This window comes from Erinaceus europaeus, chromosome 17 (assembly GCF_950295315.1).
Source record: "Erinaceus europaeus chromosome 17, mEriEur2.1, whole genome shotgun sequence".
Taxonomy (NCBI): Eukaryota; Metazoa; Chordata; class Mammalia; order Eulipotyphla; family Erinaceidae; genus Erinaceus; species Erinaceus europaeus.
In genome coordinates, this window is record NC_080178.1 from 38878760 (window position 1) to 38901811 (window position 23052).

General features: G+C 39.7%; 1 protein-coding gene across 1 annotated transcript in view; it reads left to right on the top strand.

The window, feature by feature from the left end:
* The window catches only part of RAB38 (RAB38, member RAS oncogene family), a 65219-nt gene that overhangs the window by 12744 nt on the left and 29423 nt on the right, over positions 1 to 23052 (top strand). Inside the window, exon 2 of the mRNA XM_007535136.3 lies at positions 13570 to 13850. Coding sequence (XP_007535198.1) covers positions 13570 to 13850 — 281 coding nt within the window. The remainder of the gene's footprint in view (positions 1 to 13569; positions 13851 to 23052) is intronic.

The window sequence follows — 23052 nt, forward strand, 5'->3', positions numbered from 1 at the left end:
AATAAAATAAGATAAAATAAAAGATAAGAGGTATACAATTCCACATGATTCCTGCCACCAGAACTCTGTATCCCCTCCCCTCCCCTGATAGTTTTCCTACTCTTTAATCCTCTGGGAGTATAGACCCAGGGTCATTATGGGATGCAGAAGGTGGAGGTTCTGGATTCTGTAATTGCTTTCCTCCTGAACATGGGTGTTGACAGGTTGATCCATACTCCCAGCCTGTCTCTCTTTTTTCTTAGTGGGGCAGGGCTCTGGGGAAGGAAGGCTCCACGACACATTGGTGGGGTTGTCTCTCCAGGGTAGTCCAGTGAGCATCATGGTATCATCTGGAACCTGGTGGCTGAAAAAAGAGTTAAGATATGCAATTAGAGAATCCTATGAAAGGAAAGGTCTCACCCCAGTAATGAGTCTGAAGAGTTGATATCCACACCTGACATCTCTGGACACAGTCTGAAGTGAAGCATGCTGAGGTGGTATTCATTGTTTTGATTGGCTTGGGATCTGCAGATGCAATATCATTTGGTATGAATTAAGAGAATCTTGCAGGAAAGTGAGCCCCACCCTAGAAGTTCCAGGACTAGGGGAGATATAGGTTCTATAGAAGAAACAGGAGATTCCTGCTGTCTTAGGCTTTAAGAAGGTAATAGTTAATGCTGTAATCAAATTAATTGACAATTAGTGTTGATATGCTTCTAATTCTGCTTTTAAAAATCCTTTCTGTTTCATTTGGTTTAATCCCCCCTGCATTCTATTTACATAACACTGTATTCTATTTACATAACCTCTGTTAACAAGCACCACCCTCCCTCCAGGGCATTGGTGGTTCAGTGGTAGAATTCTTGCCTGCTCCACCCCCTCTCCTTGTCATACCCTGATTTTCACCAGTCACTTTTCTCTCCACCCTCTCTGCGTCACATCCTGTTCCCACCCTACTGGGCTAGTATATTTATAAGGACAAGATTGTTTGTAGTTTTTAGTTTAGCTTAGCTTGGTATAGATTGCGCTGTGTCCTGCATGAATAAAGAGATACTGCGTACAGCTCAACCATGAGTCCCTGGTCATCTGTTACCCGCCCGTGAAGCCAGCCCTAACAACAAATTAGGTTAACCTTGAAAATCTTATTGTTAGGATTTGCTATATCACACACAACATCACCATAATTTGTGTCTTTTGACATTATTTGTATATAGCTGTGTCTTATAGAGTAATGCCACCAATTGTTTCCGTTCTCCCTAGTGTAAGCTTTTTGGAGAGTCAACATTTCAAAAACTTAGGCTATGGTCTGTGCATTGAAAAGTTTGAGGCAGTCAATCAATTTTTCCCCTCAAATATTAATTAAATAGTGATTTTTATGACTACAAGTTAATAGGAGTGTACATAAACACCATCAAAAGACTGTGTCCCATCCCATTCTCCCCCCTCCCCCTAGTGAAGCTGAACATCCACCCTCACCATCAACACAAGAGATTTTTACTTTGATGCCCTACTCCAAACTCAGTCAAACCCTGCTTTGAGTTTCCCTTTCTGTTCTTTTTCTCAACTTATGTTAATTAGTAAGATGAGCCTATAAACATCTTTGTCTTTCTGGCTTATCTCACTTAACATAATTCCTTCTAGCTCTGTCCAAGATGGGTCAGAGAAGGTGGATTCATTGTTCATAATTAACTAGTAGTATTCCATTGTGTAAATATACCACAGTTTACTCAGCCATTCATCTGTCTGTTGTTGGGCACCTGGTTTGCTTCCAGGTTTTAGCTATTATGAATTGTGCTTCTTTAAACATAGCTGTACACGTATCTTTTTGGTTGGGTGTTATGGCGTCTTTAGGCTATATCCTTAGGAGAGTTATTACTGGGTCATCTGGAAAGTCCATCTCCAGCATTGTGAGGGTTTTCCAGACTGCTCTTCACAGAGATTGGACCAATGTACATTCCCACCAGCAATGCAACAAGGTTCCTTTGCCCCCACAACCTCTCCAGCATTTGTTGCTGATGTCAATTTTGATGTATGCCATTCTCACATGGGTGAGGTGGTATCTCAATGTTGTCTTTATTAGCATTTCTCTGAAAATTAGCCACCTGGGGAAATTTTCCATGTGTTTATTAGCCTTTTGGGTATCGTCTGTAATGATTATTCTGTTCATATCCTCTGCCCATTTTTGGATGGGGTCATTTGCTTTTTTGTTGCTAAGTTTGCTGAGCTCTATGTATACTTTATCTGATGCATGGCATCTGAAGATCTTCTCCCATTCTGAGAGGGGCCACTTTGTTTGAATGATGGTTTCTTTGGATGTGTAGAAGCTTTTAAATTTGATGTAGTCCCATTGGGTTGTTTCTGCTATAATATTCCTTGCAATTGGGTTTGTATCATCAAAGTTGTCCTTGAGGTTTAGGTGGGAAAGTGTTTCACCAATGTTTTCCTCTAAATATTTGATAATTTCTGGTCTAACATCAAGGTTCTTGATGCATTTGGAGTTCACTTTTGTTTCTGGTGAGATAAGGTGGTTCAGTTTCATTCTACTGCATGTTTCAACTCAGTTTTCCCAGCACCATTTATTGAAGAGAGCATCCTTCCTTCATTTAATATTTTGGGCCCCCCTATCAAAGATTAGATGTCCATAGCTGTGGGGCTTTAGTTATAGGCTTTCAGTTCTGTTCCACTGGTCTGGGTGCCTATTTTTGTTCCAGTACCAGGTGTTTTGATGATGATAGCCTTATAATATAGTTTGAGATTTGGAAGTGTGATGCCTCTATTTCTTTCCTTTCCTCAAGACTGTTTTTACGATTCTGTGTGTTTTCCCGTTCTAGATAAATGACTGTAATTTTTGTTCTATTCTCTTAAAGAAGTTTGGTAGAACTTTGATGGGTATCACATTAAATTTGTAAATGGCTCTAAGGTGAAAATTCATTTTGATGATATTAATTCTTCCAGTCCATAAGGTGTCTTTCCATTTCTTGGTATCATTTTCTATTTCCTTGAATTGTGACTGATAGTTTTCAGTATACAAGTCTTTCACTTCTTTGGACAGGATTATTCCTAGATATTTTAATGATTTTGCTGTGACAGGTAATGGGAGTAATTTCTGGATATCCTCTTCTTCAGACTGAGTGTTTGCATAAAGAAATGCTACTGACTTTTGCACATTGTTTTTATAGAATGATACCTTGCTATACTGCATAATAACTTCTAGTAGCTTTCTGCTGGATTCTTTATGTTTTTCTATTTATACTATCATATCATCTCCAAATAGTAAGAGTTTGAATCCTTCCCTTCCAACTTGTATTCTTTTGATTCCTTTCTCTTGCCTGATTGCTATGGTGAGAAATTCCAATACAATGTTGAAAAGTAATGGTGATATGGACAGCCCTGTCTAGTCCCCAAGCTAAGTGGGAGTGCTTTCCGCTTCAGTCCATTGACTATGATGTTGGCTGTAGGTTTGCTGTATATGGACTGAATTATCTTGAAGAATTCTCCATCTATTCCCATTTTTTGTAGTGTCTTGAGCATGAATGGGTGTTGGATTTTGTCAAAGGCTTTCTCTGCATCTATTGAGATAATCATGTGGTTTTTGGTCATAATGAACACTTGGTCATAATGAACACTCTTTTTTTATATACTACTGTATCTGGTTGGCTAGGATCTTAATCAATATTTTGGGATCTGTGTTCATCAGAGACATTGGTGAGTAGTTTTCCTTTTATGTTGTGACCCTGTCTACTTTTGGTATCAGAGTGATGTTGACCTCATAGAAGGTAGAAGAGAATATTCCAGTTTCTTCAATCTTTTGGGAGAGTTTTAAAAAGTATAGGTATTAACTGTTTCTAAAGGTTTTGTAGAAATCATTTATAAAGCCATCTGGCCCTGGACTTATGTTTTGGGGAAGATTCTTTTTTTTAAGACCTGCCTATTGTCTATTTATTTATTTATTTATTTTATTTATAAAAAGGAAACTCTGACAAAACCATTTGATAAGAGGGGTACAACTCCACACAATTCCCACCACCTGATCTCCATATGCCATTCCCTCCCTTGATAGCATTCCTATTCTTTAACCCTCTGGGAGTATGGACCCAAGGTCACTGTAGATGCAAGGTGGAAGGTCTGGCTTCTGTAATTGCTTCCCCACTGAACATAGGCATTCTTTCCCTAGTGGGGCAGTGTTCTGGGGAATCATAGTCAACGACTGCCACCTCTCCAGATTCAAAGGTGGTCTCAAAACTTTATATCAGGCTCAACCTGATGCTGTTGACTGGCTACGGAAGAAGGGCAAACGCTAGAAGAAGAGCTCCAGGACACATTAGTGGGGTTGTCTGTCCAGGGAAGTGTAGCTGGCATCATGCTAGCATCTGGAACCTGGTGGCTGTAAAGAGAGTTAACATATAAAGCCAAACAACTTGCTAACTAATCATGAACCTAAAGGCTGGAGTAGTGCAGATGAAGAGTTAGGGAAGTCTCCATTTTGTACATAGTTAGTAGGCATATTTTAGTTATATTCCAATGGGCCTGTGGCTATACTAGTTTTTTTATGTTTCCCCTGAGCCTGAAATCTGATATGCACGTGGATCCAAGTTATTGTCTGGGGAGATGATGTCATGCCTAGAAAAAGGACCAGAAAGCTGGATCAGGGAAATGAGTAGCTTTCAAATATTGAAAAGGTATTGTTGACTGTACACTCCATCGATTTGATGTGATCTGGGACCCATATTCAGCTTAGGAGCCTATTTGACCTCTGCATCTCTGTAGATCCGAGCTCACATTCTGTGATCATGAGTAGGAATGTTCCAAGCTGCCCCAATATCAGGACCCATCTTTCTCAGGTGTAGCATACAGCATGTTGTCCAGCCTCCTTTCGGAGGATGAACATTTGGCTTCATTGGTCTTGTGTATATTTCTCTTATGTTTGATTTTTTTTTAATTTCTGCTCTAATTTTATGATTTCAGTCCTTCTGGTTGCTTTAGAGTTCCTTTTTGCTCTTCTAAGGCCTTAAGGAGTGTAGTTAGGACATTTATTTTACCTTTTTCTTGTTCTCTAATGTGTGCTTCTTTGGCTATGAGTTTCCCTGTCAGTACTGCTTTAGCTGTGTCCCAGATATTTTGATAGCTTGTGTGTTCATTTTCATTTGTTTCTAGGAACATTTGAATTTCTTGCTGGAGTGCCTCTTTGACCCAGCAGTTATTAAACAATATGTTATTGAGTTTCCAAGTTTTGTGACTTTAATAATTTTCTGCTATTTGTTGAGTGTTAAGCTTTACTCCACTGTGGTATCAGAGAAGGTTAGGATGATTTCATTGTTCTTTCATTTGTTGATACTCTCTTTGTGGTCTAACATGTGGTCTATCCTTAAGGATATGCTGTGTGGATTGGAAAAGAATTTCCTTTTCTTGGGGTAAAGAACTCTGAAAATGCCCAGGTAGTCTATTCTATCCATCTCTTCGATTAATTCTCTTGTTTCTTTGTGGATTCTCTGCTTAGCTGATCTTTCTGTGTATGAGAGTGGGTTTTTTGAAGTCTCACACTGTTTTTATATTACTATTGATGTATTTTTTGGTTCTTTTAGTAGTTGTTTAATGTATTTTTTTTAATTTTTATTTATAAAAAGGAAGCACTGACAGAAAAGATAGGATAAGAGGGGTACAACTCCACACTGCTTCCACCACCAGAACTCCATATTCCATCCCCTCCCCTAATAGCTTTCCTATTCTTAATCCCTCAGGGAGTATAGACCAAGGGACATTATGGGGTGCAGAAAGTGGATGTTCTGACCTCTGTAATTGCTTCCCCGTTGAACATGGGCATTGACAGGTGAATCCATAGTCCCAGCCTGTCTCTCTTTTTTGCTAGTGGGGCGGGGCTCTCAGTAAGCTGGGCTCCAGGACACATGGTAGCATTGTCTGTCCACGGAAATCTGGTTGGCATCATGTTAGCATCTGGAACCTGGTGGCTGAAAGAAGATTTAACATATACAGCCAAACAAATTGTTGACTAATCATGAACCTAAAGGCTGGAATAGTTCAGATAAAGAGTTGGGGGTCTCCATTTTGTAGATAGTTACTAGGCCTATTTTAGTTATATTCCAAAGGGCCATGTCTATACTTGAGTTTTTTTGTTTGTTTGTTTTTGTTTTTTGTTTTTCCTGAGCCTGACATCTGATATGCAGGTGGGCCCAAGTTATTGTCTGGGGAGACGATTTCATGGCTAGAAAAAGGACCAGAAAGCTGGATCAGGAAAGATAGTAGCTCCCCAGTTTGGGAAAGGTGTATAAATAGTTACTAGGTCTATTTTAGTTACTAGGCCTATTTTAGTGGAACATAGAATATGAGGTCCAGCCTCCCTTTGGAGGATGGAACATTCTCTACCACTGTTGATCCATGTTGAGGGCAAGGTCCTATGGGGGCCCACAAAGGGTTCTATTGTTGTGTTCCTAATACAGATGACTAGTAAAAATGGAGAGAGGGATTTATTCGAGGACTAGTCCCATTATGTCTATTTGGGTATCTCAGGACTCCCTGACTAGGGTCCCAGTTGATGGGGTGGCCTGATAGAGACTAAAGAGTCGTAATTAATGTATGCCAGTCTCTTGCCATTATACAACTTTTGTAGTCCTTACTTTGATAAGGTTAGCTTTGGTGTGACTGAGGGGAGTGTAATAGCAAGTTGGTGAGGAGATTATCTAAGTCTAAGTAGAAAGGATTTCATTAGGAACTTTCTGGTGTCTTTTTAGATCTTTCTACTTGCTTACTGCATATATTGACTCACTGCAGACTTCTGTGCACTTTTTCTTTCAAGTATATATTTTGCCCTAATTTATGGATACGTGTGAACATATGCCCTACCTCATGGGACCTGGTCTATATCTACATTTTGGGATTTTGTTAGGAAGTGAATGACCTGAAATGGAGTTAGAGATTCCTATGAAAGAAAAGTCTCACCTCAGTAATGAGGCTTTAGGGTTGACATTTCATGCCTAATGTTTCTGCACACAGTCTGAAGTGAAGCATGCCAAGGTAGTACTCCTTGCATTGATTGGGTTGGGATCAGCAGATGCAGTATCATTTACTATGAATTGAGGATGCATGCAGGAAGGTGAGCCCCACCCTAGGGGTTCCAGGACCGTTGGGGAATATCGGCTCTATAGAGGAAGCAGGAGTTTCCTGCTGTTTTAGGCTTTAAGAAGGTAATAGATAATTATTGCTATAATCAAATTACTTGGCAATTGGGTTAACTTTGAAAATCTTATTGTTAGGATTTACTGTATCATACACAACATTACCATAATTTATGTCTTTTGACATTATTTGTATATAGCTGTGTTTTATAGAGTAATGCCCCCAATTGTTTCTGTTCTCCCTAGTCTAAGCTTTTTGGAGAGTCAGCATTTCAAAGACTAAGGCTATAGTCTGTGCATTGAAAAGTTTGAGGCAGTTAATCTATTTTCCCCTCACATATTAATTAAATAGTGATTTTTATGACTACAAGTTAATAGGAGTGTACATAAACACCATTCCCACCACCAAAGGTCTGTGTCCCACCCTTCCCTCCCCCTCCCCCCACCCCACCCCCTACTCCCCAGTGATGCTGAGCATACACCCTCATCCATCACCCAGAGATTTTTACTTTGGTGCCCTACTCCAAACTCAGATCTTTCTTTGAGTTTCCCTTTCTGTTAGTCTTTAATGTATTTAGATGGGCCCTCATTGGGTGCATGTATGTTATTGTTAAATCTTCTCTGTTGATTGTTCCTCTGATTATTATGTAATTTCCTTGCCTATCTTTTATCTATAGCATCAGAGATGAGAATGGCTGTTACTGACTTTTTTTGTGGTACATTAGCCTGTATGATACGTTTCCATCCTTTGACTTTAAGTCTGTTTATATTGTTGGGTCAGATGGGATTCTTGCAAGCAGTATAAGGTTGGGTTGTGTTTTCTGATCCATCCTCCCACTTTGTGCCTTTTAATGGGTGAGTTTAAGCCATTAACATCTATTGATATAATGCATTTAAGGTATTTCAGTGCCATTATTCAGTAATTTTTATTTGCTTTTATATATGACAAGTAGTATGATGATGTTCTTGTTTATAAGAGGTCTTTAAAACCTCTTTAAGGGCAGGCTAGGTGATGGTTGCCTCCTTTAATTGTTGCCTGTCTAAGAAGGTTTTGATACCTCCATCTAGTTTGAATGAAAGTCTAGCAGGATATATTATTCTTGGTTGAAACCTTTTTTTATTGAGGGCTCGATAGATATTTTGCCATTCTCTTCTGGATTTTAGAGTTTGAGTGGAGAATCTACCCACAGTCTTATGGGTTTTCCCCAGTATGTAATCACATTGTGTTTTTCTCTTGAAGCCTATTTAAGATTCTTTCTTGTCCTTCTTTTCATTGTAACTATGATGTATCTTCGTGTCTTGGTGTCTTCAGTTCTGGGTTGATTCTGTTTGGGACTCTCTGGGACTCTTGAATCTGAAAGTCCTTTCTGTTGTTTAGTTTTGGAAAGTTTTCTTCTATTATTTCCTCTAGGATATTGACTTCCCTTTTTTGGCCATTTATATGACTGTTACTTCCTTTGAGATCATCCCATATGTCTCTGTTGTTGCTTTTAGTGTCTCTCAACCTCTTTTTTTACCTCTTTTCCCTCTTTCTTAGTTTTCTCTCACTCATCCTCTGTCTGGCCAATTCTTTTTTTCTGATTCTTTTAATCTTCTTTCCCTTCCCTCAGCTTCCTACTTCAGTTCAGTTACAGAATTAGCTTGTTCTGCTAGTTTTCCTTTTAGCTCAGCTATTTCAATTTTCCGTTCTCTAATTTCCTCAATGTAGATGGTATTTTCTTTGAGGGCCTCATCTGTTGTTTCCTTATTTCTGATAACCTTTCCTCAATAGTTGTTGTCATTTCTGTGATTAACAGGTCTATTTTTGTTTAATACTTTTCTTATCTATGGTTCTTTCTAACATATTTGGAGTTTCTTCTGGTCTCCTGTCTTGATTAATTGTGGTAGCAGTTTTATTTGCTCTTGATTTAACCATTTTTTTATTGATGTGGTTTGTATTTTTTGTCCTGTCATTCTTCAGTTGTTGTGTTTTGAATACAAGCCATGGTAAACTTAAGTTTTTTTACAAATGCAGTCACAAACCTCTGAAAATACAACAATAGCGGGAGTCGGGCGGTGGCGCAGCGGGTTAAGCGCACGTGGCGCAAATCGCCAGGACCTGCATAAGTATCCCAGTTCAAGCCCCCAGCTCCCCACCTGCAGGGGAGTCACTTCACAAGCAGTGAAGCAGGTCTGCAGGTGTCTGTCTTTCTCTCCTTCTCTCTGTCTTCCCCTCCTCTCTCCATTTCTCTCTGTCCTATCCAACAACAATGACATTAATAACCACAACAATGTTAAACAACAAGGGCAACAAAAAGGAAAATAAATAAATAAATAATTTTTAAAAAGATAAAAAAAATACAACAATAGCAACTGAAGCTAAGATTGATGCAGTTCCACCAAAACCAGTTAGCCAAACAACACCTCCAGTCCAAGAACAAAAACAAACAAAGCCAAAAGAACAAGGAAATAAAGGGGAAAAAAGACATAGCAAGAATAGACAATTACGCAAATCAACTGTCCACTATAAATTCTAGAGATAGCAAGAGGAGAAAACAGACACAGACACACACACACAGACACACACACACACACATACACACACACACACTCACAGTGTGCCCCCTCTGAGTTAGACTTCTTTCACAAGATGATTCACAAATGAGTGCCAGTGAAATCAGAAAGAAAAATAAGAAAGAAGAAAAAGAAAAAAAGGGTAAAAAAGAAAGAGAAGAAGAGCATACGTGACATGAAGCGCAAGGACCGGTGTAAGGATGCCAGTTCAAGCCCCCAGATCCCCACTTGCAGGGGAATCACTTCACAGGCAGTGAAGCAGGTCTGCAGATGTCTATATTTCTCTTCCCCTCTCTTCTCCTCCTCTCCGTTTCTCTCTGTGCTATCCAACAATGACATCAGTATCAACAATAATAATAATAAAGCAAGGACAACAAAAGGGAAAATAATATATATAATTTTTAAAAAAAGAAAGAGAAGAAGAAGCAGTGAAAGGAAAGAGAATTTTTGGATTAGCTAGGAGGAGAGAAAAATGAAAATGGAGAAAAAAGAGAGAAAAGCAAGTTCCTCCCATAGTGGATAGCACACCCAGTCACCTATCAATGGAAAAAGCAACAACAGTTAATTTTGGTCATTATGAAAAGGAAGGAAAAGAGACACGTGCATATAATAATAATAATAATAATAATAATGAAAAGAGACACGTGCATATAATAATAATAATAATAATAATGAAAAGAGACACGTGCGTATAATAATAATAATAAATAAACCCGAACAGTCAGTCTGTAGCTCAGACCACTCTATATTGGCTGCACACAGCCTGCTCCCCTTCCTAAACCAAGCAAAAACAAACAATTACAAGAAGTAACTATTAAACAAACTCCAGATGTAAAAAAACCTTCCCAGGCAGAGCTGAGGCCCTGATTGGTCAGGTATTCTGTCACTCAGACAGAGCTCCAGCACCACCACCACCCCCCAAAAAAAGACTTTGGATGACACCCCTGCTGTGCTAGAAATCTTGCTAAAGAAATTAGCTCCATAGGAAGCTGGAGAGGAGCAGCTGGCCAGCAGGAGGGAATTGTTTTATTTTTTTGGCTTTTTTTTTTTTTTTTGGTGGGGAGAAGTGAGTGCAGATATAGCCAAGGCAAAAATCCCTGTTTCCTTTCTTTTATGGTCTCTGTTTGCCAGCCCAAGAGTGGGCTATGGGACTCTTCTTTGGTGTCACCCTGACCACCCCCTGCTCTCCCTCTACCACAGGCCCCAAAATCCTACCCTCTCCTGAGATTCTCAGGTTGAAAGCAGCTTCCTTGCAGAGCTCACAACAGGTGTTGTCTCTGACACCAATGGATTCCCTATTCTTTATCCCTCTGGGAATATGGACTGGGGATCATTATTTGGTGAATAAGGTGGGAAGTCTGGCTTCTCTAATTGCTTCTCCGCTGGACATGGGTGTTGCCGGGTTGATCCATACTCCCACCTTGTTTCTATCTTTCCGTAGTGAGGCAGGGCTCTGGAGTGGTGGGGTTTCAGAACACATCCTCTGCCCAAGGAAGTCACCTTGGTTTCATTGTAGCATCTGCAGCTTGGTGGCTGAAAGACATTAAGATATAAAGCAGAACAAACTTTTTAATAATCGAAACCAAAAGATAAGAATATAGCAGATGACATTTGGGGCCTCCATGTTGTAAAAAACTAGGATGTCTATTTTAGGTGTATTCCTGGTAAGGACTGTCCCGCTCTCACTCTGACACTCTGATCCTGAAATGAGGGCAGCCTAGAATGTTCCTAGCTATGACCATGGAATCTGAGCTCAGACCTACAAGGATGCAGAGGTTACACAGGCTCCTTTGCTGATAATGAATAGGTATGGGTCCCAGATCAAATCAATGGGTTCTACATTTAATGGTATTTATATACTTTTCCCATATTTGGGAGCTACTCTCTGCCTTGATCCAGCTTTCTAGTCCTATTTCCAACTCTGACACCATCTCCCCAGACAATACCTTTAGCCCACCTGCATGTTAGCTGTCAGGCTCAGGTATGGGGCTCTTTAACATGAGTATGTTTTCAAATCAGAATAAAAGGTCTTGGGAGCCAGGTGGTAGCACACCTTGTTAAGTGCACATGTCACCATGAACAAGGACCTAGGTTCAAGCCCCCGGTATCCCCCCACCCCACCCCCACAAGAGGAAAGCTTTACAAGCTGTGATATAGTGCTGCAAGTATTTCTCTCTTTCTCCCTCTCTATTCCTCTCTGTCTTATCAAATTAAATAAAGTTTTTTTAGCAAAAAGAATCAAAGGTGTCTTTTTGGCCAAACACTTCCAGGATAAATTCATGCATGTGTTGCCATGCTAGGAGGACCTGGGTTCAAGTCACCCTCACACACACACACACCAGCAAAGAGGAAGCTTCATAAGCAGTGAAACAGTGCTACAGATGTGTCTCTCCTCACTCTCTTTAGCTCTCTGTCACACTCTTTCTTGCATTCTATCAAAAAATAAGGGAAAAAAGTTGTTTGGAACAGTGGACCCATGTAAGCATCAATACCTAACAATAATCCTGATGACAGAGAGACAGAGAGAGAGGGGAAAATATCATCCAAGTTTTCATGAACTCCTGTCTCCCATCAACTACTAGTATCAGAAGTAATAAAATTTCTTTCTTTCTTTCTTTCTTCTTTTTGGTCAGTTACATGAAATGCATAAATGATAAAAAAAAAAAAAAAAACTCTGGTCTAGAGTTCTAATTTAAATTTTTTCAAAAAAACATTTTTTTACTGAGACAGAGAGAAATTGAGAGTGCAGAAGAGACAGAGAGAAGGAGAAAAAACTGAAGCACTGCTTTACCATTCATGAAGCTTCCCACCTGCAGATGGCAATGGGGGCCTTGGGCCTAGGTCCTTGAACATAGCAATGTGTGCACTCAACCAGGCACCACCAACTGGATCCTTGAAAGAAGTTTTAAGTCAGTGCTTACATTTCTTTGTGTGTTGGCTGTGTGCTTGTTTATTTCTATGTGAGGGCTTCTGCTACCTAGTGAATTATAGGCTGTTTTAGGATAGAGACTACTCAGTGCTGCTGTTTTGATAGAATGTAGCCCAGAGACTGAGTGTTCCATTAGATGCCCACTTTCAATGGGGATGGTAAATGCATCTTCATGATCTTTTATGCAAATCACATTTCTGATGGGTAATAGACATACTGCCAATGATACTTTATTAAGTGAAGCTGACTATAGATCTCTTTTTTTAAAAAAATATTTATTTACTTATTTGATGGGACAGAGAGAAATTGAGAGTGGAGGGAAAATACAAAGAGAGAGAAATAGAGACACCTGTTTCAGTACTTGTTAAGCTTCCCCCCTGCTGGTGGGGACAAGGGGCTGAAATCTGGGCATTTGTAAGGTATATATTCTACTGGGTACTCCTCTGCCCCTGTAGATGCTTTTATAACACAATAAAGTCATCAGTTTATGATATTTCTATAGAAAGGCAAGTTTTGTGATGTAAAGAGTCTGACATTTTCATCATCACTTCCTAAAGTTTTTAGAATGAGAATGTTCTCTACCAGAGTTCCCTGTATCAAAGATGATAGCAGCTACATATGGACATATGTAGAAATGTGTCTCACTAGTGTGGCAGAGGAACTGAATTGTATTTTTATTGATTTCCAGTTAGTATTTAAATAGCTATGGGTGTAACCCGTGGGGTCCTATGTGAGCATAGTTCTACAGTGTTACAAGGTACTCAGCATTTCAAGAAATATTTGCTAAATGAATAAATCACTTCTGAGCTGAATAAAGGATCAGAAGCAAGGCTTAAGAACATCTGTGTAGATTAACTCAAAAAATTAGAATGAAGGGCTTTTCCATGAGACCACTCTGGTGACCTTTGTGGGTGGGGTTCAATGTAGGACTCTGTTTATAATTGTGACACATCTTTGACTTTTCCTTTTGGGGGACAGGTCAGGAGAGATTTGGAAACATGACAAGGGTCTACTACCGTGAAGCCATGGGTGCATTCATCGTCTTCGATGTCACCAGGCCAGCAACCTTTGAAGCAGTGACCAAATGGAAGAGTGATCTGGATGCGAAATTGAGTCTCCCCAATGGCAAGCCAGTTTCTGTCGTATTGTTGGCCAACAAGTGTGACCAAGGGAAGGATGTGCTTCTGAACAATGGTCTCAAGATGGACCAGTTCTGCAAGGAGAATGGCTTTGTGGGCTGGTTTGAGACTTCTGCCAAGGTAAGGGGGGTCACACAGGACTCGTGTGGGCAGGAGTTACCAATAAATGGCCATGTCTTCATCATTTTGTCACATCATCTGATGTTTGTCTATTGGTTTGTCCTTCCTTCTCACTATAGCACTTTCTTATATCAAGTCAGTGGGTGGAGAAGGGATGGGTTTCACCAATGATCCAGACAATTATCTGAGTTGGGGACCAAAGCTCTTATCCTGTCACTGATTACTGTGTCCATTCATTGCATGACAGTCATCCACCAGGAATGCCTTCTGTACACTCACTTGCTCATTTAGTCCCATAAGCAGACTTCTTAGGTGAAGTCCAGTTTCAGAAGGAAAACAGGACTCTGTCCCCACCCTCACTTCCACCACTTTCAGTGTCACTGCCTTTGTCACTGTCCTTATTTATGCTAAAGTGTGTACTGTACTGGGTACTACCACCTAGCCTCTGTTGTTATTATTCTTTAATTGCTCTATAAGCTGAATTATGCAGCAACTGATAAGTAACCAACTTGGGGAAAAGTACTTGGAGGGTAGACTCAGACATCACTTATGTTTACAGTCCTCCAGAAAATATATACATAATATATGTTGCATTCTTACCAGTTAGGGATGCTTTTGTTGTGTGTGCAACAAAACTTTTATTAACATTTTGGACAGGTTTAGCTATAACTGAAATTGAAATTAGAAATTTCTAAACTTAAATTGGGACAAAAGGCTAGAATGCAGAATAATGCAATCATCAGACACTATGAGTTCAGAAAAAATTAACAAAAAAAATTAACAGGCAGAGGAGCAGATGGAGGTTCAACTCTTTCTGGATGTTGTAGTCAGAGAGAGTACAACTATCTTCCAGCTGCTTGTCATAAAGATGAGCCTGTGGTGCTCAGGGGAGAAGCCTTCTTTATCCTAGATCTTGACCTTCACATTCTTAGTGGCATCACTGGGCTCCATCTCCAGGGTGATGGTCTTGCCAGTCACAAGATTTGCATTTTGACCTGTTAGTGACTACAAAGGCAATCTGAATCATCCAGCTGCCACAGTTATAAATCCAGCCCTTAGCTCTGTCAACAACCAGCCAACTTTCTCTGATAGGTGATGGTACTCTGTATCTATCCAAACTTTTTTTTTTTTTAAGCAGAGTAGACTTATATTCAGGATGAGAGAATTACAATTCTGAATCTGTTCTCTTCATCAACCAGGCAAAACAGCCAGAATCATTGTCTCAGAGTCCACAAGCAGAGACTACTCTAGCCTGTCAGTGTGCTGCCAGAGTCACTTGTTTGAGGCTTTCAGAGACTGACTTTTAGATTCTTACTGCTACCCAGTAATCAGGTCTTTTGGGTACTGAAGTGGACATTCTGTCCTCAGACCTCCTCTACTCCACGGTGCTTTTGCTTTCTCCTGTGATCTCTGCTGGTACAGCATCTGCTACTTAAGAAAGGAGTATGGATCGACCTGTCAACACCCATGTTCTGTGGAGAAGCAATTACAGAAGCCAGACCTTCATCCTTCTGCATGACGTTGGGTCCATACTCCCAGAGGGTTAAAGAATAGGAAAGCTATCAGAGGAGGGGATGGGATACAGAGTTCTGGTGGTGGGAATTCTGCGAAGCTGTACCCCTCTTTTCCTATGGTTTTGTCAATGTTTCCTTTTTATAAATAAAAAATATTTTTTATTATTATTATTATTATTATTATTATTATTATTATTTTACCAGAGCACTTCTCAGCTCTGGGTGGGGCAGCGTGGGGGATTGAACCTAGGACTTGAGAGCCTCAGGCATGAATGTCGTTTAGAATAACCATTATGCTATACACCCACCCTAAAAATTTAAATAAAAAAAAAAAAAGAAAGAAATTCCCAGGTGCCCAGGAAGAGACTTGTAACAAGGGGATTTGTTACCAGCATCACTGAGGGAGCTAAGAGTGTGTTCTGTTCTGGAGTACTGTGCTAAGGGTCAGGAAGCAATGCTCCATGCTTGGCTCTTCTTTGTCTTCTTACTTGAAAGAGTATGTAGGGGTGTATGTATCTTCACCCCAGAGTACAGGTCTTCTGCTTCAAGCACCGAAGGTTGAGTTAACCTGGTGCTTCCGCAAAGTGATATTCCATGTAGATCATCAAGGATGTTTTAGCAGAGAAGTAACCACAACTAGGATATGTGTTAGTTGTAGTTGACCAAATTCACTTTGTCATGAATTGAATCCAGGATATCACGTAAATGCTCTTCTATTGAAGTGGATAGGAGGCCATCTTAAACTAATCTCATGCTTCCAAATTCATACCAGGCTAACATTCCTTACTGTCAATGGTGTGTTCAGTTATTCAACCCACTGTGTGCCAGGCTCTGTGGGTCTACAGAGGGTGTTAGATGTCTTTTCTCACACTTTCATTATCAGGATGCCCAGTGGGAGGGAAGTAATCCAGATGTCTATTTCCAAAGAATTTGCAAGGGGTGTAGAGTGTACAGACTTAATTTGCCACAGTGTATCAACACCCATATTTTCATCCTCTGGGATTAGAGACAGTTGTATGGAGGAGTGCAAAAGAGGAACCCACACTGAGCAGAGCAAAGTTAGAAGGTATGTCTTAAAAGAAAACAGGGACCTGTCTGGTAGCTGTGTTTATTTCACATAAGGGACTCTTTCAACCATCTATCCTGACAGTTTCTTAATGCTCTGTGCGAGAAGTTGAGATCATTTCTTTCTTTTAAAAAATGATTAATGCTATTTATTAATAACTAGTAAAGGAGAAGTAAGAGAAAGAAAGCCAGATATCATTCCGATATACATACTGCTAGGGACTGAACACAGAACCTTATATTTGAGGGTCCAATACTTTATTCACTGTACAAAAACTGGGCTTTATTTATTTTTATTATTATTTTTGAACTTTTATTAAACTTTTTTATTATTATTATTTTAATTTATATATAAAAAGGAAACAGTGACAAAACCATAGGATAAGAGGGGTACAATTCCACACAATTCCCAACACCAGAACTCCATATCCCATCCCCTCTACCAATAGCTTTCCTGTTCTTTAACCCTCTGGTATGGACCCAAGGTAATTGTAAGATGCAGAAGGTGGGAGATCTGGTTTCCATAATTGCTTCCACTCTGAACATGGGCATTGACAGGTCTATCCATTCTCCCTAGTAGGGAGGGGTTCTGGGGAATTGGAGCTCCAGGACACATTGGTGGGGTCGTCTGTCCAGGGAAGTGTGGTCAGCATCATGCTAGCATCTGGAAACTGGTGGCTGAAAAGAGAGTTAACATATAAAGCTAAACAACTTGCTAACTAATCATGAACCTAAAGGCTGGAGTAGTGCAGATAAAGAGTTGGGGAGGGGGTGTCTTTCTGTTTTATAGATAGCTAGTAGGCATATTTTAGTTATATTCCAAAGGGCCTGTGGCTATACTAGTTTTCTTTTTTTTCCCTGAGCCTGAAATCTAGTATGCAGGTGGATCCAAGTTATTGTCTGGGGAGATGAAGTCATGGCTAGAAAAAGGACCAGAAAGCTGGATCAGGGAAATGAGTAGCTTTCAAATATTGGAAAGGTATTGTTGACTGTACACTCCATTGATTTGATGTGATCTGGGGCCCATATTCAGCTTAGGAGCCTATTTGACCTCTGCATCTCTGTAGATCTGAGCTCACATTCTGTGGTCATGAGTAGGAATGATCCAAGCTGCCCCAATATCAGGACCCATCTTCCTCAGGTGTAGCATAGAGTATATTGTTCAACCTCCCTTCAGAGGATGGAATATTCTCTACCGTTGTTGATCCAAGTTGAGGGCGAGGTCCTATAGGGGTCCACAAAGGGCTCTGTTTTGTTTTTCCTGATAGAGACAACTGGTAACAATGGAGAGAGGGATTTATTTGAGGTCTAGGCCCATCATGTCTATTTGGGAATCTCCAGACCCTTCAAATTGGGTCCCAGCTGATGGCATGGCCTGATAGTGACCAAAGAGTGATCATTAAAGTATGCCAGTCTCTTCCCCTTATTCAACTTTTGCAGTCCTTGCTTTGATAAGGACATCCTGGGAGCGAGTGAGGGAAGTATAACAGGAAATAGGTGAGGAGGGTATAAGTTGAAGTAGACACTATTTCATTATAAACTTCATACTGACTCACTGCAGATTACTGTGCACTTTTTCACTTTTTGCCCTAATTTATGGATACATGTGAACATATGCCCTATCTCATGGGACCTGGTCTATATCTAGGTTTTGAGACTTTGTTAGGAAGTGAACCACATGGAATGGAATTAGAGAATCCTATGAAAGGAAAAATCTCACACGAGTAATGAGGCTAAAGGGTTGATATTCCATGCCTGACTTCTCTGAAGTGAAGCATAGAGAGGTGGTACTCATTGCATTGATTAGGTTGGGATCAGCAGATGTGATATTATTTGGTATGAATTGAGAGAAGCATGCAGGAAAAGTGAGTCCCACTCTAGAGGTTCCAGGACTGTGGTAATATAGGCTCTATAGAGGAAGTGGGCGGTTCCTGCTGACTTAAGGTTTAAGAAGACAATAGATAGTTATTGCTATAATCACATTATTTGGCAATTGGGTTAACTCTGAAGAATCCCTTTATTAGGATTTGCTTTATCATACACAACATCACCATAATATTTGTCCTTTGACATTATTTGTGTATAGTTGTGCCACAGGTTGCTTCTGTTCTCCCTGGTCTAAGCTTTTCTTTTTTAATATTTATTTATTTATTCCCTTTTGTTGTCCTTGTTGTTTTATTGTTGTAGTTATTATTGTTATTGATGTCGTCGCTGTCGGATAGGACAGAGAGAAATGGAGAGAGGAGGGAAAGACAGAAAGGAGAGAAAGAAAGGGTGTCGCTTCACCTCTTGTGAAGCGACACCCCTGCAGGTATGGAGCCAGGGGCTTGAATTGGGATCCTCACGCTGATCCTTGTGTTTTGCGCCACTTGCGCTTAACCAGCTATACTACCGCCCAGCTCCCTGGTCTAAGCTTTTAAGAGAATCAACATATCGAATACTCTCAGCCTATGGTCAGTGCATTAAAAAGTTTGAAGCATTCAATCAATTTTCCCCTCTCATATTAGTTAAATAGTGATTTATATGACTACAAGTAAACAGGAGTGTATACCACCAAAAGACTGTGTCCCATCCCCCATCCCACCCACCCACCTCATGAAGCTGAACATTCACCATCACCCTCAACCCAGGGTTTTTACTTTGATGGCCCACTCCAAATTCAATCAAATCCTGCTTTGAGTTTCCCTCTAGGTTCTTTCTCAACTTCTGTTTATGAGTTTCTCAACTTCTGTTTATGTTCATCTTTATATTTATGACTTAACTCACTTAACATAATTCCTTCTAGCTCCAACCAAGATGGGTCAGAGAAGGTGGGTTCGTTGTTTTAAATAGCTGCATAGTATTCCACTCTGTATATGTACCAGAGTTTTCTCAGCCGCTCACTCATCTGTTGTTGAACACCTGGTTTGCTTCCAGGTTTTAGCTATTACGAATTGTGCTGCTTTGAATATAAATGTACACATATCTTTTTGGTTGGGTGTTATGGAGTCCTCGGGGTATATCCCTAGAAGAGGAAATATTGGGTCACATTTGAGAGTCATATTGGGTCATATGTGAGAGTTCTCCAGACTGTTCTCCACAGAGGTTGAACCAATTTACATTCCAACCAGCAGTGCATAAGGGTTCCTTTCTCCCCACAGCCTCTCCAGCATTTGTTGCTGCTGTCCTTTTTGATGTATGCCATTCTTACAGGTGTGAAGTGGTATCTCAATATTGTCTTTATTTGCATTTATTTCTCTGACAATCAGTGACCTGGAGCAATTTTTCATGTGTTGTTAGCCTTTTGGATATCTTCTGTAGTGAATGTTCTGTTCATATCCTCTGCCCAGTTTTTGATGTGATCATTTGCTTTTTTGTTACTAAGTTTGCTGAGCTCTTTGTATATTTTGGTTATTAGTCTCTTGTCTGATGTATGGCATGTGAAGATCTACCATTCTGTGAGGGGTCTATTTATTTGTATGATGGTTTCTTTTGCTGCACAGATGCTTTTCAATTTGATGTAGTCCCATTGGTTTGTTTCTGCTTTAGTCTTCCTTGCAAGTGGGTTTGTATCATCAAAGATATCCTTGAGGTTTAGGTGAGAAAGTGTTCCACCAATGATTTGTTCTAAGTATTTGAGAGTTTCTGGTCTAAAATATAGGTATTTGATCTATTTAGAGTTGATTTTTGTTTCTGGTGAGATAAAGTGGTTCAATTTCATTCTTCTGCATGTTTCAACCCAGTTTTCCCAGCAACATTTATGGAAGAGAGCCTCTTTGTCCATTTAATATTTTGGGATCCTTTATCAAGGATTAGATGTCCATAGGTATCAAGGTTTAGTTCTGGGCTTTCAATTTGTGTGTGTGTGTGTGTGTGTGTGTGTGTGTAGGTTGTTTTGTTGTTGTTGTTGCTGTTGTTGTTTTATAAAAAGGAAGCATAGACAAAACCATAGGAAAAGAGGGGTACAGCTTCTCACAATTCCCATCACCAGATATCCATATCCCATCCCACCCCTGATAGCTTTCTTATTCTTTAACCCTCTGGGAGTATGGACCCAGGGTCATTATGGGGTGCAGAATATGGAAGGTCTGGCTTCTGTAATTGCTTCCCTGCTGAACATGGGTGTTGACAGTTTGATCCATACTCCCAGCCTGCCTCTAACTTTCCCTAGTAGGGTGGGGCTCTGAGGAAGCTGAGCTCCAGGACACATTGGTGGGGTTGTCCGTCCAGGGAAGTCTGGTTGGCATCATGCTAGCATCTGGAACCTGGTGGCTGAAAAGAGAGTTAACATACAAAGCCAAACCAATTGTTGAATAATCATGAACCTAAAGCCTGGAATAGTGTAGATGAAGAAATGGGAGGTCCTCCATTTTGTAGATAGCTAGTAAGCATATTTTAGTTATATTCCAAAGGGCCTGTGGCTATACTAGTTTTTTTATGTTTCCCCTGAGCCTGAAATCTGATATGCAGTTGGATCCAATTATTGTCTTGGGAGATGATGTTATGGCTGCAAAAGGAACAGAAAGCCGGATCAGTTCTGTTCCATTAGTCTGTGTGCCTATTTTTGTTCCAGTACCAGGCTGTTTTGATGATGATGGCCTTATATTATAGTTTAAGCTCTGGGAGTGTGGTGCTTCCATTTCTGTTTCTTTTCCTCAGGATTGTTTTTACGATTCTATGTGTTCTCTGGTTCCAGATAAGTGATTGTAGTTTTTGTTCTATTCTCTTAAAGAAGCTTGGTGGAATTCGGATGGGTATCACATTAAATTTGTATATGGCTCTGAGGAGAATATTCATTTTGATGATATAAATTCTTCTTAAAGAAGCTTGGTGGAACTTTGATGGGTATCACATTAAATTTGTATATGGCTCTGGGGAGAATATTCATTTTGATGATACAAATTCTTCCAATACATGAGCATGGGATGTCTTTCCATTTCTTTCCATCATTTTCTATTTCCTTGAATAGTGACTCATAGTTTTCAGTATATAAGTCTTTCACTTCTTTGGTCAGCTTTATTCCTAGGTATTTTATTAATTTTGCTGCAACAGTGAATGAAAGTGATTTCTGAATATCCTCTTCTTCGAGTTTAGTGTTTGCATAAAGAAATCCCACTGATTTTTGTACATTGATTTTATAGCCTAATACCTTGCTATATTTCCTAAGAACTTCCAGTAGTTTTCTGCTGGAGTCCTTAAGTTTTTCTCTGTATACTATCATATCGTCTGCAAATAGTGAGAGCTTGACTTCTACCCTTCCAATCTGTTTTCCTTTGACTTATTTCTCTTGCCTAATTGCTATGGCAAGAACTTCCAATACTATGTTGAAGAGTGATGGTGATAATGAACAACTCTCTCTAGTCCCCGATCTGAGGGGGAATGCTTTCAGCTTCTGTCAATTAAGATTGATGTTGGCTGTAGGTTTGCTATATATGGATTCCACTATCTTGAGGAATTTCCCATCTATTCTTACTTTTTGTAGTGTTTTGAGCATGAATGGGTGTTGGGTTTTGTCAAAGACTTTCTCTGTATCTATTGAGAAAATCATGTGGTGTTTGGTTTTGTCTTTATTGATGTGGTGAATGCCATTGGTTGATTTATGTATGTTGATCCAGCCTTGCATTCCTGGGATAAATCCCCCTTGGTTTGATGAACAATCTTTTTGATATACTGCTGTATCTGGTTGGCCAGGATCTTGTTTAATAACTTAGCATCTATGTTCATCGGAGATACTGGTCTGTAGTTTTCCTTTTTTGTCGTGTCCTTATCTGCTTTTGGTATCAGGGTGATGTTGGCTTCATAGAAGGTGGAAGTGTGTGCTCTTGTTTCTTTGATCTTATGGAAGAGTTTTAGAAGTATAAGCAGTAACTGTTTCCTGAAGGTTTTGTATAATTTGTTTGTAAAACCATCTGGTCCAGAACTTTTGTTGTTGGGTAGATTCTTAATAACTGTTTTGATTTCTTTGTCTATTATTGGTACATTTAGGTTTTGTAGTTCTTCTTGCTTCAGTTTTGGAAGGGCATATGTTTCTAGGAGTTCTTCCATTTCTTCCAGATTCTCTAGCTTGGTGGTGTATAGTTCTTCGTAGAAGTTTCCCATGACTTCCTGGATTTCTGTGATGGCAGTTGTGATATCTACTCTATCATTTACAATTCTATTTATTTGAGTCTTCTCCCCCCCCCCTTTTTTTTAGTGATTCTGTCTAGGGGCTTGTCAATCTTGTTTAATTTTTCAAAGAACCAACATTTGGCTTCATTGATCTTTTGTATGGTTCTCTTATTTTCGATGTTGTTTATTTCTGCTCTAATTTTAGATTTCTGTCCTTCTGGTTACTTTTTTTTTTCCTTGGCTTCCCTTCCTTTAAATCCTTAAGGCATGCAGTAAGGTCATTTATTTGAGTTTTCGTTGTTGTTGTTCTATAATGTGTGATTGTATGGCTATGAGTTTCCCTCTCAGTACTGCTTTAGCTGTGTCCCATATATTTTGATAGCTTATATCTTCGTTTTCATTTATTTCCAGGAATGTTTGAATTTCTTACTTGAGTGCCTCTGTGACCCAGTGGTTCTTAAGCAGCATGTTGTGTTTCCAAATTTTATGACTTAGTAATTTTCTGTTTGTTGTTAAATATTATCTTTACTTCACTG